This window comes from Mytilus edulis, chromosome 8, assembly GCF_963676685.1.
Source record: "Mytilus edulis chromosome 8, xbMytEdul2.2, whole genome shotgun sequence".
Lineage (NCBI taxonomy): Eukaryota > Metazoa > Mollusca > Bivalvia > Mytilida > Mytilidae > Mytilus > Mytilus edulis.
In genome coordinates this window covers 72,521,326-72,535,841 of record NC_092351.1, presented here as the reverse complement: position 1 = coordinate 72,535,841, position 14,516 = coordinate 72,521,326, and the positions used below count along the sequence as shown (strand labels likewise).

General features: G+C 32.0%; 1 protein-coding gene across 1 annotated transcript; it reads left to right on the top strand.

Annotated features, from left to right (window-relative positions):
• The first annotated feature begins 734 nt into the window (after nt 1–734).
• Nucleotides 735–11,485, top strand: LOC139486214 (stomatin-2-like). The gene is made up of 8 exons (XM_071271008.1): nt 735–1,052; nt 2,998–3,122; nt 4,556–4,628; nt 5,031–5,113; nt 5,722–5,925; nt 6,559–6,614; nt 7,340–7,418; nt 9,639–11,485. Exons 1-8 carry the CDS (start codon nt 1,037–1,039, stop codon nt 9,822–9,824), a joined length of 822 nt encoding a protein of 273 aa, XP_071127109.1. The 5' UTR covers nt 735–1,036; the 3' UTR covers nt 9,825–11,485.
• The last annotated feature ends 3,031 nt before the right edge of the window (nt 11,486–14,516 follow it).

Below are 14,516 nucleotides of genomic sequence, written 5' to 3'. Positions count from 1 at the left end.
TCAAACACGCATTATTATCATATTTATAATTTTTATTTAGACATTTGCGCTATCAAACCACTAAAGAGACATGCATTATTATATTTGTAGATAGATTATGCCAAGAGCAATATAAGATATATGAGGGTTATGATGGGTGTTATTTATTCCTGCATTCTTGAATTTTTATTGCATTTTTTCTGTAATTTTGTAAGTTTCTAACATTATTCTCCTTTCTTTAATTTCTAGCACCACTTTATTCTGTATTCTTTTATTTCTAGCACCACTTTATTCTGTATTCTTTAATTTCTAGCACCACTTTATTCTGTATTCTTTATTTTTCGAACAATGTTCCCCTACTCTTTCCTTTTTTGTCCTTTAATTACTCTCCCTTCTCTATCCCTTCTGGTTAATATCTATTCTGCAAACCCCACTTTTGCTAACCAAGAGTCACTATATAGGATACTGTAGAGGGAAAAACCACATTGTATCCCTTGGCTCGTGAAGATATTAAACCCCATCCCGACCTTAATGTAATTGATCATTATTTACCTGAAACGTGACCATTTATCAGGGGCCTGCATGTTACGAAAATTATATACGGTCAATGCGATTTGACTTCTCAGATAGCACTGTTGTAGTATAAAATTGTTATCTTATTTATTTTTCGTAGTAATTTGTAACTCGGATAATTACTTGCATATAATAAGTAGGACTATATGTAAATACGTTTTGAACTTTCAAGGACTCTATTATTCTGTGTTTACCTGTCTCACATATAGATTTTTACCTGAATGTGTATTGAATACTTGTGTTGGCAACTAGGTCAAGATCCTATTTCGTAATTATTTCTTTGCTAATTTCGAAATAACGTCGACGAAATTGATCATGTGCTGTGTGTAACGTCACAGGAGTATATCGTCTTTCATAAAACTATATTATTTAAAATAAATTAAGTTAGATAATAAACAAGCCCGATTTGGAATCATTTTGCATCTACCCGTGACGTTATTGTAGAAAAGACAAATCCATAACTGGAATAATTTCGACACAAAAGATGGATGGAAATAGAGGTAAGACTATTTCAATTTCAAAAAATTGTTTCAAAAGTGATGGTTGATTTGGTATGAAGGGTAGACTTGCTACAATTCCCTTTCTTTTATTTCTTTCTTACTCATTTATAAGTTTACTGATAAGTGCCAGTCTACTGATTGCCCTTGGATGTCAGTATAATGGTATTCTCCTAGTTATAGCAGTAAAATTGTTAAAGGGGCAAAATTGAAAAAAAACATAATTAGGATAATTGTAGCAAGTCTATATGAAGGGTAGTGAGGATTTTGGAACCTCCTCTATACTGTTGTGTAAATGAGGTGCGACATGCTTTACTATATTAGCAAAATATTAGACACATGTATATATCTTTGACGATAATTTACTTATCAATAGATATTCAGATGGTTCTGCAAAAAATTAACGAAAAGAAAAAACAAAAATCAAACAACTACAACAACAACAACAACAACAACAACAACAACAACAACTGAACCGCAGTTAATTAATAGAATCGCAGGTTGATTTACTTCGTTCTTGTTTTTTAAAGGGGTTAATTTAATTGATGTGTGCGTGTTGTACGGAGATTATCAACCTATAATAGTCACTTAATGTTTTCGTATACTAATATGATTAGTTTTTCACCCCTATATATGATGATTTAATACGATATGAGAGCATATGATAGTACTTTATATTTAAACTTCAAATATTGCAGTCTGCCAATGTATGATTGGGTAGATAATACGGTGTGCAATTGTGTGTACATGTACATATGTTGACGAAAAGAGTCATTTATTTAAATATTTACATTTATTTATTTTATTTGATACACAATTTAATATAATTCTTTGATTTGCTTTTTTTTTTAAATGCTGAATTTTTACAACGGGTGTCACATGTAGAGGATGATATTCTTATCCTTCCGTAGTACCTATGATCACCCCCAATATAAGGTGGGGTTCGTGTTGCTCAATATTTGGTTTTCTGTGTTGTGTTTTGTGTACTATTGTTTGTCTGTTGATCTTTTTCCTTTTAGCCACGGGGCGTTGTCAGTTTGAATATTTCTCTGTAATATTTCACCTACTTTCTTTTACGCTGCTCTGTTTTAATTTTTGTTTTGTTATGCTGTGCTAGTGATGTAAGGATGTATCATAAGAATGCTTTCACATTTTCTTTCAAACTATTTTTTTTCATAAACAGCGTTTCATACAACTGAAAGCTGTCTGTTTGAAACCGTCTTATTTCTATTGTTAACAACTGATTATGTGTCGGAACACCACTTAAAATCCCTATCTATTCAACAAAATTTTGCAATTTTCTCAGCTTTCTTAAAAATTTACCTCAGGTTTAATTTTACAGATACCAGGTATATTCTAAATTGTAAAGGTATCACCGTAACTGCGTTGTAGATGCCAAATTTCAACCCACCTTTAAAGTCTTATAAGAAAGAGATGCCTCTCGGAAGACCAGTACTCCTAAAAATAGCCCCTGGTTTTCAAGAAATCTTAAATTAGTATACCATGGAACGTATTTAGCCTCAATTTTTAATGCAAACTCACAGACAAGTAAGTTTTGGCTCAAAATGTGTCAGTGGCGGATTCAGAACATTTCATATAGGAGGAGGGCACTGACTGACTTAAGGGACTCCAGTCATGCTTCTGTGATTCCTTATATAATCAACCAATTTTGAATATATTTTTATTTCACCTAAAGTTTCATTTCTGTGAATTCGTTGGTTAGTGTATATAAACAATGACACCAGAAACACTATTTTGTTTCAGAGTAGGGCAACCTTTACGTTCTAAATTGGAGGGAGTGAATTGGTGGTCTGACACCATTATGAAAGTGTTTATTCAATAGTTAGATATACTGTCTAGTAATAATAATGAAAGAGTGAACTTTAAGCGAATAACTGTTGTTCTATACAATTCATTATAACCATGGTACATACAAATGTCATTTCAGTTAAACATTCAGACAATAGTCAAGGAGATGACGGTGGGATAGGATGCTGTGGATGCATTTTAATGGGACTATCATATGTTCTAGTTGTTTTATTTTTCCCAGTTTCACTCTGCATGACGATAAAGGTAAGCAGCATCAAATAAAACATTACGCGTCACTACTCGGCTACTTCCGACAAAGGCGGAAATGGCCGATGTACGATTGGTCAGACATGAATATTCCGCTGTTATAGAAATTTATGAAACTGACCTATATTAAGCTTGTTTAATGCAAAAAAAAATAACATTTGAATTAAAATTTTAAAAAGACAATTATTTGCTTTTGCAGTATCTAACTGATATATAAACTTATTTTTGTAGTTATAAAGGCAACAGTAGTATACCGCTGTTGAAAACTCATAAATCTATGGACAAAAAACACAATCGGGGTAACAAACTAAAACTGAGGGAAACGCATTAAATATTCGAGGAGAACAACGACACAACAATAAATTATCATTTATATACACGTTGCTTAAAACATGTAAAATTTAAGACACCAAAAACTTTGTTAAACCTTCCTGGAAAATAAGAAAACACAATTTTTTTTATCGAAAAAGACGTTTGAATTAGCATCCGTATTTTACTGATGAATTGATCTAGTTGATTTGTCTTTCTTGTTATGTGTCTTACGTCGTCTATCCAATATCTCCATTTAATTATATTTATGATTTAATTACTCATCTGCAAATACGTACAAATTTTGACTTTTCGGTTATATATAACATGGTTAATGATTTGAATTTAAGCAATTGTCATGATTTCTCGCAATTTGATTGGCTGATATTATCCTAATAAATTTCTGTACTATTAGTTACACAGTGTTCAATTGTCCTAATACGAGAATTTATCGGGTCAATAAAATTCATATTGGGTGAGGCGAATGTAACGAATTTATTCTGATTTTGTTATAATACATTTTATTATATTCAAATTCAATATGAGGACAATATCAACCAAATAAATATAAGATATTTAACCTAAAATTGTGAAAAATTAAAAATATTAGGACTATAAAACAACTCACTTTTTTTTTAAATTTTATTATGTCAATGGTATAAGGGAGATAATTCCCATTGACGTAATAAATAAGGGAGATAATTCCAATTGACGTAATAAAAAATTGTACAGAAATTTGTTACACAGTGTTCAATTGTCCTAATACGAGAATTTATCGGGTCAATAAAATTCATATTGGGTGAGGCGAATGTAACGAATTTATTCTGATTTTGTTATAATACATTTTATTATATTCAAATTCAATATGAAGACAATATCAACCAAATAAATATAAGATGTTTAACCTAAAATTGTGAAAAATTAAAAATATTAGGACTATAAAACAACTCACTTTTTTTTTTAAATTTTATTATGTCAATGGTATAAGGAAGATAATTCCCATTGACGTAATAAATAAGGGAGATAATTCCAATTGACGTAATAAAAAATTTTGTCATGCTGATTTTAACATGTACATATGATTTAATTGTGATGTCTACTGTAATTATTAATATTTTCAGATCGTGCAAGAATACGAGAGGGCTGTCATTTTTCGACTTGGACGCGTACTTCCTGGAGGAGCTAAAGGTCCAGGTAAGATTGTTACAAATTTGAATTCATATTCAACAGAAGGGTTGTTGTTGAAATTGTTGTTGTTGTTGATCTAGTCATAATGATCCCACAATCAGCTAACCGTTGTAAGTTTTGCTCTACATAGACATGTATTTATATAGTTTGAAAAGACCATTTCTGTCCATTCAATATTTGTGGTAACTACTTTCATCCTTGCATCATCAACTGCCTTATCGAAATATTTGAATAAATATAATGTAGTTAGTTTTTCTATAAAAAGAATGCAGTTCAGATTCTTATATGTCCCTCCATTGACCCATTGAATAAGAACAAAAACATACTAAATAGTTGTTACAAAAAAATTATACCACAATAACTTTTGACTTTTAAGAAGCAGATTTTTTTGTTTTAACATTTTTGCAGGAATGTTCTTTATATTACCTTGTCTTGATGAGTTTAAAAAGGTCGATCTTCGAACCGTGTCCTATGATGTTCCACCTCAGGAGGTAAGCTGTTTTTTCATCTCTAAAACAACAATCGGCTATCCTCGGGTGAATCCGCTCCTCGTCTTCTAGAACGTACGGAATCTGCCGAGTTGTGACGAATGCCCTAAACAAAATTTGCATAAAATGTCGTGCTTAGGTCTTACACATCCAGCTACAAGTTGTCGAAATTCACACAAAAAACTTGATTATCAGTGGTAATGATTATAAAAAAAAATAATTCTAGAATAGTTAACGTTTTTAACTGTAAGACGAACGGACAAACGAATGAATGGAAAAATTTGCAGTATGCCACTCTCTGTGAGAGTTGTTAAGAAGTCGCGATTTTGTAGTTTACTGTACACAGTGTGAGCACCAGTTTTTAAATAAGTTTCTCTCCTTCAATGACAATTTTACTTCTTTTTTTTTTTACAATTTTACTGAAAACGGAAAAAGAATATAAAGCAGTAACACAGATGTTTTCTAATAGACAGGAATATCTTAGCTGTTAAAACAAACTTCAGATGTACCGTAAATGACATTCGTAACAACTTGAAGTACATCCACTAACCTACGAAATCGGCCCTTTATTTTCCCAGTATTGTTTATTTTCTTGAACGTGTTTATTACAGATTTTGACGAAAGATTCCGTTACAGTAGCCGTAGATGCTGTAATTTACAGCCGTATTTTTGACCCTACAATGTCTGTGTGTAACGTGGAAAACGCCGACAGTTCTACAAGATTGTTAGCAGCTACTACTCTACGGAATGTACTCGGAACAAAAAACATGTCTGAAATTCTTACTGATCGAGATTCTATTGCTGCTCAAATGCAGGTAAGACAATACCTATAGACGTATACAAACCATACGCCCTTTACGCCCCTTCTATCAGGAGCGCCTGAGATCACTCCTAGTTTTTGGTGGGGTTCGTGTTGTTTATTCTTTTGTTTTCTATGTTGTGTCATGTGTACTATTGTTTGTCTGTTTGTCTTTTTCATTTTTAGCCATGGCGTTGTCAGTATATTTTAGATTTATGAGTTTGACTGTCCCTTTGGTATCTTTCGTCCCTCTTCTATCTCAGTCTGCCTATGTTGTTTTTGAAAAACTCATTCTTAATATGTTTACAACAGCTTGTTCTATGATATAAACACGTTTTTATTGTTCCCCTCTATATTTTTTGTTTTGTATTGTCGGGTTTGCTCAATCAGGTACATGAAGTGGGTTTACTTTCTTTGAAAAACTGCAACGGTTATTTTATGGCGAAAACACAAATGTTTGCCAAAGTTTTGTAAATGGCATTTACTACGAGTTTTTCATGATTCACATTTGCCTAATAGGAATAACAGACTAAGTATTTTAACAATCACCATGCAGTCTATCCCTCAGTATCAAAAGTATACATGTCAATTAAAATTCTATGTTTTCTCAATCGTAGATCTCAATTATAATATTTTTTTAAAATTTCAGCACATTTTGGATGAATCGACAGATCCTTGGGGAATCAAGGTAGAAAGGGTCGAAATGTAAGTTATGTCTTATTTCGTTAAATGTGAATTACGGTATTTCATGATAGTGAATTTTCCCAACGTGATGTTACATTTTATAATATTGTTATTTTAAATAAATTTTATCCTTGAAAAATGTATTAACTTGAATTGATGTAAGGGACGACATCAAAAGATCAATGTAAGATAAAAAAAAAAAAAAAACTTAATTCAAATAGTTTGGGGGTAGAACTGCTGCAAGATTTGGTTATCCGACATTGATTTTTACATATATCCATATGGGTCAATCAATTTTTCCCAAATTAAGTTTAGAGGGGGGTTGGGGGGTCATGTGAATTAAGTTTTTTATCCTTCATTGAACTTTTGATGTCGTCCCTAATTTATAATAAATATCAGAATAAGAACTTCTGCCATCTATCCAATTTATGTAAAACTAAATTTAAGTCAAGTTACGTAAAACAGTTCTGTGGCAGAATATGATAAAAACTTGTGCACGCTGAACTTTATCGAATCGAGAGAGAGAAAAAATAACTGTTTTATTTATTTATTATTGAACGAAAATCCTTAAACAGATCAACATTTGTATTGAATGCACGAAAAATCTATATAAGAAAAATAGAGTCAAAATGATGTTTTAAAACTTTTTTTTCGTAATTATAGATTCAAACAAAAATAGTAATTTTCACATTTTTTTTCAAAACTTACTCTCAATATTTAACCAAGATAAATTTTGTGATTTCTAGCAAGGATGTCAGGCTTCCGGTACAACTCCAGAGAGCAATGGCTGCCGAAGCAGAGGCTTCAAGAGAAGCACGCGCTAAGGTATGAGAATCGTTTTATTACGCTAGAACTATATGCCGATTCTTTGGTACTAGCAATATCGCAGATTTAAATTTATATCGATGCTTTGTTTTTGTCATTTTGTTTAAGAATTAAATGCTTCTTTTTAAATCTAGAAATATGCGCATGGTCAAAGCTTTTACAACCCAATGAAGTTACAAAAAGAAGCATTCAATACTTATAATTAATGCATTTTTAAGCTAGGATCACGAAATCACGAATTTTATCATTTTTTTATTTAATTCACCTGTGCAATTTATTGTGGGACCTCGTGTTATCATGAATGATAAGTTTTATTGAGTTATGCAATTGCTTAAGGAATAACACATAGGTGCAGTTAGCCAATCAGAATAACGTTTTATAATGAAACATACATCTAATGTAATTATTTTGTTATAACCATCAATTCATATTCGTCTTGAAATGACCTGATGAAGAAAACTATCCAACCGAGTCAAAATAAAAGTCGACCTAAGCAAAAAATATCAATAATATATAGGTCACCATACGGCCTTTTAACTACGAGCATATCCAACACCGTATAGTCAGTTTTAAAAGACCGAACTGGTGATTTTTAACTGATAATACAGGATCACATATTCGTTTGTGTACGTTGAGGTTCGAAAACTAAAACGTTTTAGTTAAACCGTTTTTGACGGGAAAGTTGCGAAGCTTTAAGTAATTTTTTTTTTTTGTGACTAAAATAAATAAATAAAAGGGTTTCAACACGATGAAATTCTTAAACAATATTTGTCTGTTCATTTAAAGAATTGTAAAGTTTTACACTTTTATTACCTTTTCTATTTAATGTATAGGACTTAAAGTGCACTGCATGTTTGTTTCATTTTCATTTTATTTTTTATTTTCGAATCCCGCTGACGTTTATCAACTTTACGATTTATATCCTGTTCTATGGCAAGCCGTTCTCGTCAAAACTATGTTTAAACCATTTTTCGAAAAATTTACACACTGAGAATTACAACAAAGCACACTGAGATTTAAAAACTTCAAAATGCACACTGAGAATTGAAAATTACACACTGAGAATTGAAAATTACACACTGAGAATTGATAATTACAAACTGAGATTTCATAAAGACGCACTGAGATTACAAAAATGAAAAACGCACACTGAGAATTGAAAATTACACACTGAGAATTGAAAATTACACACTGAGATTTCAAAAAGACGCACTGAGAAATAATAAACTGAAAACACACACTGAGAATTTGAAATTACACACTGAGAATTTAAAATTACACACTGAGATTTGTGCGCACTTTCTATGCGCACATATCTAATTAGCATACTTAATCTGAATCTATTACAAGCTTAAACATGTTAAAACAACAAGGGGACAGAACTCGTTAGTCCTTCGATTTGGTTCCAAATAATTAATAAAAAAAACTTTAGAAATACAAGAACAAGAAAAATACCCACTTACTCTTATTACAAAATATATAACCAAATGGTGAAAAACTTTATTAAAATCATAAGAAAACATTGGAACAATCTGCAAAAGAATGCAGTGAAAGTGAAATTTTTACTCAAGTGTCTATATAAAGCATATAAACGTAACAAAAATATAAAAGATTAACTAGCGAAATCAGGGAAACAGTTGGAAGACTTTTAAAAAGGGACCCCTGTTTAATTACTGGTAGTAATGATCTGAATTATAGGCAACAAACTTATGAATATGAGCGATGTTAAGTCTTGAAATTTATTACGAATGTTGGTTGAAGGACTCGCATTTCATTATAATGACAAGAGTTCTTGAGATCAAGATATCAATCTGTTGAATTATTCATCTCATGAATATTCATTAGTAATTTGCATATTAATCTCAGTGTGTATTTTTGAAATCTCAGTGTGTAATTAACAATTCTCAGTGTGTGTTTTCAATTTATTTCATCTCAGTGTGTCTTTTTAAAATCTCCGTGTGTATTTTTGAATTCTCAATGTGTGTTTTTTATTTTTTGAAATCTCAGTGTGTAATTTCGATTTCTCAGTGTGTTATTTTAGGTTTTTTAATCTCAGTGTGTATTTTTTTTTCGAAAAAAGGGTTTAAACATAGTTTTGACGAGAACGGCTTGCCATACTGTTCGACATAAAACAAATACAAGAGAAATTTGGCGAAACCTCTGATTTTAACGAAAACAGTCTAACACTATGTTTAAAAATTCTGATTTTCTTTTAAACAGGTTCTTGCAGCCGAAGGCGAACAACGTGCTTCACGTGCGCTTAAGGAAGCAGCCGACATTATGGCCCAATCACCAGCCGCCATTCAGCTCCGTTATTTACAAACCTTGAACAGCATAGCAGCAGAGAGGAATTCCACCATTATTTTCCCATTACCAATGGATTTATTAAAAGGATTTGCAAAATGATAACGGGTCGAATTTGCAGAAATGCGAACTCGGCATACAGTTCTAAAGCTAACCAATAACCTTAAACCATACACTGACTCGTTTCTTAAAATCTTGACAAAATATCCTTTATTATGGTTTGGAAGATTTGTTAATCAAATGGTATCAAATTCATACATTTTTTTTTCTGATTTGAACTTTGAGTTTATATTTTTTTGAAAAAGAATATCTGATATAATCATGATAATACGATTTTCGGTTTTTAACGTAAATTGTGTATGACTCTTTGTTGCAAAATCAACTAGAGGGTACTTCAGTTGTGTTTACAGTGATCACAATGTCACCTTGTATACGTAATAAACATTTCGTAGACAAAAAAAGATCTAAAACTATATATTTCCAGTTTTTCCCCCCTTTATTGTTGTTCACAGCAATCTTTGATGCCATTTTAAAATGATCTTATTTGATGTGCAATGCCATTAGTTGAACATTGAAAAAGGATTTAATCTGTGCTAAAACTGTGCTGTTTTCAGCCCGACATTCTCGTGACTAGTAAATTAATCAAACACAAAAATTGTAAAAATAAATAAACACTAGAACACACCTGTGATATCGCGGGTCCCTGGCTGAATTAAAGTATATAACTATGAGTAAGCCTTATTTTAGTATTGGGAATTGTCATCTGATAAAGTCATGCCGATTATAAGACGCACAGTTTTCTCTGCTTTCAAAATCTTTCTGTTTGAACTCGTCGACCTGAAGCTTATCAATTATTGGTAATATTAATTATTTGGAAAACAAAAGGTCCTAGAATGGAGTATTTTTAATCAACAGCATGTCCTATATAAGTTATGAATAAAGTTGAATTCTTTGATTTGCTGTTTTACGTCATGCCCGCTAACAAATTGAGAACTGTACCTATACGCCTTATTTTAAGTCCAGAATTTTAGTATTCGTATTGTCATCTTAGAAAGTCTAACTGATCAAATTACTACAATAGGGAACAATTTGACAATGATTGAATTTAGTAGTGTCAACCCTGTGATTATGGCCCGTGTATATATATAGCAAAATCCGAACTACACCGCTTGGTGGTGCGCCTGTAAGATGCGGAACGTACAGATAAGGTAATATGTAACAGGTGAATATACTATTGGTATCGGTATCGGATTCGACCCGTATCTTGTTAATTATTGGCAATATTAATTATGTGGAAAACAAAAGGGTTATTAGTGGTGTAATTTTTAATCGGCACCATTGTCCTATATTGGCTATATATAAAATTGAATTCTTTTGTCGTTTTTACCCCATGACGGCTGACAAATTGGACCTCGTTATTTTAGTATAATAGATGTAACTGTTTTCTTGCATAAATTTAGCTATTGATACATTTTGAAGATTGCATGACTTCGGATATAAACCATTTATGATATTTTTCAGTTATCGATTATTGATTAGAATTTTACCAATTTTATGTAGAGTTTCGGTTTTTGAGCCTCTCTTTTCTTTGTTGTTTGTTTATATGGTCTATTTAAAGTTCAAAGCAATCTGTGATGCCATTTTAAAATTATATAATTTGATGTGCTTAGAAATCTATGCTAGTAAGTTCTTTACCTGTTAAATCTTATAAATACTTTGTGTGTAATACTATATATTATTCATATATAAAATATATTCATACATATGTCAATAAACTAGTTTCTTTAAACAAGTGTGTTTTCTCTGTGGTTTCAGTGGCGGATCCAGATATTTTTACACGCGGGTGCCCACTGACTGTCTAAGAAGAGGCCAGCTCCAGTCATGTTTCAGCGATTCCCATATCATATATAGTCAATCAAAACCTCCCACAAAATGAGAAAGGGGGGGGGGGGGCGGACACCCTGGTAACACCTCTTAATCCTTCTCTGTTTATTATTCAGGACAACATGAATCGAATAAAAATACCGTAATCGATGATTGAAGGTCTATAATCGTATTGTTTACAATCGTTTATATTTCATTTGAATTATATTTGATGAACATTTGTTTGAGAACAATATTCTTTCTCCATATCTAACACGAACTTGTCATTTGAAGACATTAAAACGAAAGAAATATGGTAATTAAAAAAGTCTAATCTACTCAACAACATCGTTTAAATAAAAACAAGAGGCTGTCACAACGACAGCAAACCGGATTTATTAACATTTATTTGTGTCCTGGCAATATCACAAGAACCATATAACTGATGAATGCTGAAAGTGAAAATCGTCAATATCAAATTTGACCTCCATTTTGTAGTCAGTATCAACATATTAAAATTTGAAAAGCTTAGATTTAATGGTTCATTAGTAAATGCAACAACGTGAATGGAAACGCCATTTTACGATCTTTCAAGAACCATAAATCCTGAACGGTAAAAGTCAAAATCGTCATTATTGAAATTGACCTCTGTTTTGTCATCAGTAACAACATATAAAAATTTCAAAAGCTTTGGTTGAATGGTTTATGAGAAAATGCACGGACACGACTGGAAACACCATTTTTCAATCTTTCAAGAACCATAACTCCTGAACGGTAAAAGTCAAAATCGTCATTATTGAACTTGACCTCCATTTTGTCATCAGTAACAATATATTAAAATTTGGGAAGCTTTGGTAGAACAGTTCATGCGTAAATACACGGACACGACTGGAAACTCCATTTTTCAATCTTTTAAGAACCATAACTCCTGAACGGTAAAAGTCAAAATCGCCATTATTGAACTTGACCTTCATTTAGTTGTCAGTAACAACATATTAAAATTTTAAAAGCTTTGGTTGAACGGTTCATGAGTTAATGCACGGACAACATTTGATTGCCGCCCGCCCGCCCGCCGTACATCCCCAAATCAATAACCGACATTTTTGTCACAAAAATCCGGTTAATAAAAACGATAATCGATCATCTGAGACAACTGTTATAACTTTTAATTCTTTTTATCGTCTGGCAGAAGAAAAATAATATTGCATGACTGTTGGATTAGCCTATATGTTTACACCCATCATTGGTACACCACACGGTGTAAGCTTTGCTTGTATTTTAATAAAGATAATGTTATAATGGAAATTTTGTTTGTAATTTTTATGGAACATTAGTGGTCTGCTTTTTTTGTCATCTCTCTTGTAGTGTGTTTGTTAAAAATATATGAATAAGAAGATGTGGTATGATTGCTAATGAGACTACTCTGCATCAGGAACCAAATGATACAGAAATTAACAACTATAGGTTACCTTACGGCTTTCAACAATGAGCAAAGCCTATACAGCATAGTCAGCTTTTAAAGGTCCAGAAATGACAAACGTAAAACAATTAGACAGCTCTCTCACATGCAAAACCAGATGCTCCGCAGGTCGCAGCTTTATACGACCGCAGAGTTCGAACCCTGAACATTGGGGCAAGTATGGACACAACATTCAAGCTTGATACAGCTCTGAATTTGGATTGTGATTAAATAGTTGACACAACAAAGGTTTCTGACACATAATGAATGTGGTCTCAGAATTTAAACTTAAAAACTTTAAATTTTATATTGGACATTACCTATTATGGTCCAATATTCAAAATCAAAATACATGGTTAGATTCAGCATATGAAAGAACCCCAAGAATTCATTTTTTGATGAAATCAAATAAAGTTCAATTTTGGACCCTTTAGACCTCAATGTGGACCAATTTGATAACCGGGCCCAAACATCAAAAATCTAAATACATGGGTAGATTAAGCATATATCAAAGAACCCCAAATATACAATTTTTGTTGAAATCAAACAAAGTTTAATTTTGGACCCCAATTTGGACCAACTTGAAAACTGGGCCTATAATCAAAAATCTAAATACATGTTTAGATTCAGCATATCAAAGAACCCCAAGGATTCAATTTTTAATGATATCAAACAAAGTTTAATTTGGGACCAACTTGAAAACTGGGCCCATAATAAAAAATCTAAGTACATGTTTAGATTCAGCATATCAAAGAACCCCAAGAATTCAATTTTTGTTGAAATCAAACAAAGTTTAATTTTGGGCCAATAATCAAAAATCTAAGTACATGCTTAGATTCAGCATATCAAAGAACCCCCAAGGATTCAATTTTTGTTAAAATCAAACTTAGTTTAGTATTTGACCCTTTGGGCCCCTTATACCTAAACTGTGGGGACCAAAACTCCCAAAATCCATCCCAACCTTCCTTTTATGGTCATAAACCTTGTGTTTAAATTTCATTGATTTCAATTTACTTATACTAAAGTTATTGTGCGAAAACCAAGAATAATGCTTATTTGGGCCCTTTTTTGGCCCCTAATTCCTAAACTGTTAGGACCTTAACTCTCAAAATCAATCCCAACCTTCCTTTTGTGGTGACAAACCTTGTGTCAAAATTTCATAGATTTCTATTGACTTAAACTAAAGTTATAGTGCGAAAACCAAGAAAATGCTTATTTGGTCCCTTTTTGGCCCCTAATTCCTAAACTGTTGGGACCAAAACTCCCAAAATCAACCCCTACCTTTCTTTTGTGGTCATAAACCTTGTGTTAAATTTCATACATTTCTATTTACTTATACTAAAGTTATAGTGCGAAAACCAACTGTCTTCGGACGACGACGACGACCCCAACGTGATACCAATATACGACCAAAAAATTTTCAATTTTTGCGGTCGTATAAAAACTATTAACTGTAAAAATATAAGGGTATA